Source organism: Octopus bimaculoides, chromosome 20 (assembly GCF_001194135.2).
Source record: "Octopus bimaculoides isolate UCB-OBI-ISO-001 chromosome 20, ASM119413v2, whole genome shotgun sequence".
Taxonomy (NCBI): domain Eukaryota; kingdom Metazoa; phylum Mollusca; class Cephalopoda; order Octopoda; family Octopodidae; genus Octopus; species Octopus bimaculoides.
In genome coordinates this window covers 35,404,535-35,409,414 of record NC_069000.1, presented here as the reverse complement: position 1 = coordinate 35,409,414, position 4,880 = coordinate 35,404,535, and the positions used below count along the sequence as shown (strand labels likewise).

General features: G+C 39.7%; 1 protein-coding gene across 1 annotated transcript in view; it reads right to left on the bottom strand.

Annotated features, from left to right (window-relative positions):
• Positions 1–4,880, bottom strand: part of LOC106875444 (cytoplasmic dynein 2 heavy chain 1) — a 297,845-nt gene that overhangs the window by 112,192 nt on the left and 180,773 nt on the right. Inside the window, exon 37 of the mRNA XM_052974965.1 lies at positions 3,253–3,408. Coding sequence (XP_052830925.1) covers positions 3,253–3,408 — 156 coding nt within the window. The remainder of the gene's footprint in view (positions 1–3,252; positions 3,409–4,880) is intronic.

Here is a 4,880-nt window from a genome sequence, read left to right as displayed (position 1 = left end):
ATACGATGGGCTTCTTTCAGTTTCCATCTACCAAATTCACTCACAAGGCTTTGGTCGGCCCGGGGCTATAGTAGAAGACACTTGCCCAAGGTGCCACGCAGTGGGACTGAACCCGGAACCATGTGGTTGGTAAGCAAGCTACTTACCACACAACCACTCCTGCGCCTATGTTCTTTTTATTGTAAATCATTGATTAAAGTATGTTAACCTTCCACCAATCTGATAATCGTCACTGACCATGCTTCCTCCCCTATTTGTCATTCACTGTATCCCCTATATCTTCATATTCCTTATCTTTAACCATCTGTAATTCACTTCACATTCTTGTGAACTTACCTCATCCTCTGCCCCTATCCTCACATCACTTGTTCCTCTGTCCTCGTCCTCCTCATATTCACCCTCTAGCACCTTGAGGGGACGCTCTGCCATCTCATCGCCACCATCTTCTCTCCTACTCCCGCTGGGGGCAGCCATGTCTCTCCTCCACAACAAGACACCTAGTCCTATCCCTTTATCGTACTCTTGCTTCTCAACACCTGTGATAAGCCACCTCCTTTAACAGTCTAAACTCCCCTCTATCAAGGGGTCTGATCTTGCAAGCGACTTGGTGATCTCACTAGTGCTGGTGCCACATAAAAAAGCACCCAGCACACTCTGTAGACTGGTTGGTGTGAGGAAGGGAATCTAGCTGTAGAAACAAACCCTGACAAAGTTGACATTGGAGTACAACACAACCTTCTGACCTCTTGGATCCTGCCAAACTACCCAACCCATGCCAGCATGGAATATGAATGCTAAATGTTGTTGATGATGATGATAGCGCACCAAGAAAATAATAGATGTTATAAAACTGTATTTACTTTGTACAACATGATCTTAAATGTACTGCAAACTCTATTTTTTTTCTCACTTGTTTACATATATTTTTTACACTCAGATATAATATGCCCTGGCATTACATAGAAGTAAATATAAAAAAAATGCCTTATGGGTGTTATTTATGATACAAAGAAAGTCACAGCACAAGTGTACTTGTCATGAATCCTGTCAGAGATTTTCTGCAAACTGCTATCATGATTTTTCAATCTGTCCAAATTTTTTTTTTCTTGTCGCACAGACAAAAATCTCTGATTTTCAAACCTGCTTGGTCTGTGAAACAATGGAAAGACTTGAAACAAGCAGCACCAAAAAAAATGAAAAAAAAAGAAAAGAAAAATGATGGTGAATGGTGTTGATGATGATGATGATGATGATGATGATAGGAGGAGGAGGATTTCTTTAATTGTCACAGGTTACAATTTGTGCTGGGGAATTGAACTCACTACCTCATGATTGTGAGCTCAACATTCTAACCACTGAGCCATGCACCTTCAGATATGAATATATGGATCAATATATTTTTCAGAGATGTACTTGCCTGGCAAGTGATATGATCCAAGACCATGTGTTGAAGCTAAAACAATTACAGCTTGGATTACATATATTAGCCATCCCAAAACGCACAAAACAAAACTATTAACTTCACTTAAACATTCATTATTTGGTGTCAAAAATGTTTCATCACACCAACTGTGACCTGGTCACTGATATGATTAGTCCTCCTGATACAGGAGGGATTCTGGCTCAAATCTATCAAAGAGTACTGTAAACCCCACCCTGATGGCAAAGTCAGCTTGCCCTCTCACATCTTTCAGCTGTTGTTCTCCAATCTATAGATACATGTTTAGAGTAGTTTCCTCTCTTCTAACCATTTTCACTATAGTCAACTCCCCTTTTGGCAATTTCACAGGAGGTCACTTCCATCTCCATAAACACCTTCCTTTTCAAGTGGAAGTTGGAATTAATAATAATAATAATAATGATAAAAATGATAATAATAATAATGATCCTTTCTATTAAAAGCACAAGGCCTGAACATAATCCTTTCTACTATAGACACAAGGCCTGGAATTTATGGAGATGGGGATAGTTGATCACATCGACCCCCAGTACTTGGCTGGTACTTAATTTATCGATCCCAAAAGGCCGAAAGGATGAAAGGCAAAGTTGATATCAATGGAATTTGAACTCAGAATGCAAAGAGAGATAAAATGCCACCAAGCATTTTGCCCGGCGTGCTAACGATTCTGCCAGCTCATCGCCTTAATAATAATAATATTTTTTTTTTTGCGCCCTTTTAAAGCCTAGCCAAGCTCATGGGCCTGGTTTCCCGGTTTCAATGGCGTATGTGTTCCCCAGCTGGACAGGACGCCGGTCCATCACACAGCGTTACTCATTTTTGCGAGCTGAGTGGACTGGAGCAACGTGAAATGAAGTGTTTTGCTCAAGAACACAATGCATTGCCCGGTCCAGGAATCGAAACCCCAATCTTACAATCATGGTGCTGACACCCTAACCACTAGGCCACGCACCTCCATTAATAATAATAATAGTGACGATAATTTTTGGCATAAGGCCAGCAATTTGGAAGGGATGGGGAAGTTGATTATAGAAGCCCTAATGCTCAACTGGTACTTATTTTATCACCCCCACCCTGAAAAGATGGAAAGAAAATTCTACTTCAGTAGCATTTGAACTCAAAACATAAAGTCAGATGAAATGCTGCCATAAAACCCATGCCAAACCTTGACACAGTTTTCTAACTTGCCAGCTCTTGACAAACCATCTAACCCATGCCAGTATTGAAGGAGGACGTTAAATGAGGATGATGATAGGATGTATGCATGGATATATGTGTATGTGTTCTTTTGTTTGTGTCCCCCACCACTGGTACTTGACAACTAGTGTTGGTTTGTTTGCATCCCTGTAACTTAGCAGTTTGGCAAAAGCGGCTAATAGAACAAGTAATAAATAAATGCGCCCTTTCAAAGCCTGGCCCGGTTTCCCGGTTTCAGTGGTGTATGTTTTCCAGCTGGAAGGGACGCCAGTCCATCACAGCATTACTCATTTTTGCCAGCTGAGTGGACTGGAGCAACGTGAAATGAAGTGTTTTGCTCAAGAACACAACGCGTCGCCCGGTCCAGGAATCGAAACCACAATCTTACGATCATGATGCTGACACCCTAACCACTAAGCCACGCACCGCCACAATAGAACAAGTACCAGACTTAAAAAGAAAAAGAAAAACCATAAGTACTGGGGTCAATTTGTTCAACTAATATTACACAAGATGGTGTCCAGTATGGTCAGAGTCCAAGGACTGAAGCATGTAAACGACAAAAGACAAAAGAAAGATAAAAGGTTTACACTTACTTCTTCTGCAAGAGCTGCTCTGGATTTCGGATTCAAGTTGGCTCCTAGTCCTCGAATTAAACACACAGCAAAGTGAGCTTTGCTTTTAGCTTGGCCAAGATGTGAAAGGCCATTTTTTAAAATGCCAACCAAGCTGGTCTCCACAACCAAGTCGTTCTGGAATAATTGGAAAACAACGGTAAGGATTTTTCTATGCTTGATTTTATTCTTACAGAAGCGAGATTATGGTAAATTTATTTTGAAAAATATCATCATCATTTAATGTTCACTTTTCCACACTTGCATGGGTCAAATGAAATGTGTTGAGGCATATTTTCTATGGCTGGATGTCCTTCCTGTTGCCAACCCTACCCTGTTTCCAAGCAAGGTAATATTTCCCCATGACTAGGTATATCTTACTCTTTTACTTGTTTCAGTCATTTGACTGTGGCCATGCTGGAGCACCACCTTTAGTCAAGCAAATCGACCCCAGGACTTATTCTTTGTAAGCCTAGTACTTATTCTATCGGTCTCTTTTGCCGAACTGCTACATAACGGGGACATAAACACACCAGCATCGGTTGTCAAGCGATGTTGGGGGGGGGGAGACAAACAGACACACAAACATATACACACACACATGCATATATATATACATATATATATATACATATATATGACAGACTTCTTTCAGTTTCCGTCTACCAAATCCACTCACAAGGCTTTGGTCGGCCCAAGGCTATAGTAGAAGACACTTGCCCAAGGTGCCACGCAGTGAGACTGAACCCGGAACCATGTAGTTCACAAGCAAGTTACTTACCACACGTGTGTGTGTATGTTATATCAATGTTAATTTCAACGGTATTTTCTACATCTAAATATGTTAATACAATAGAAACAATTGTTGGCTTTATAAAATGAATTCTATAATAAAGATGTGATTGTCTCTATGCATATTTTTGCTGTCAAATATTCTGAATTTCTTGAAATTATAAATGTCTGCCTACCATGCATACATGGGTAGGACAGTTGACAGGAGCCAGCCAGGTAAAAGACTACCCCAGGCTACTGTGTCTGTTTTGGAAGGGTTTTTACGGCCGGATTCCCTTCCTAACACCAACCAATTTGCAGATTGCTTTTCAAATGGCACAAGCACAGGCAAAGTCAGTTTAGGCATGATTTCTACAGCTGGATATCTTTCCAAAGGCCAACCCCATTACAGTGTGAACTGGATGCTTTTTATGTGGGATTGAAAAATCCAGGCAGATATCAAGAAAGCATTCAGTTTTAAACAAATTTAGAAGACTATATCCAACAATCACACAACAATAAATGCAAGTAGAATACACATCCCTTGACAGGAACCTACACAGAATTATTTTAAGACAATAAATAACTACACCCCCTCTCTTTCTCTCTAATACCTCAAACTCTATATTTAAGGAAGACTTCAATGAAAAAACTCCAGACATGTTTTTGACCCCTGAACAGAAGATAAACTGTTTTTATTTCAAATTTTTATAAATTTTTACAAATATTTGATACGATGAGATTCATCATTGAAACTGGTAGTATTCTATATTTTCTTTATATAATTTTAAAATCATTTTAATAAATTCTTTCTGAATTGAAATGTCTTAGATTTACTT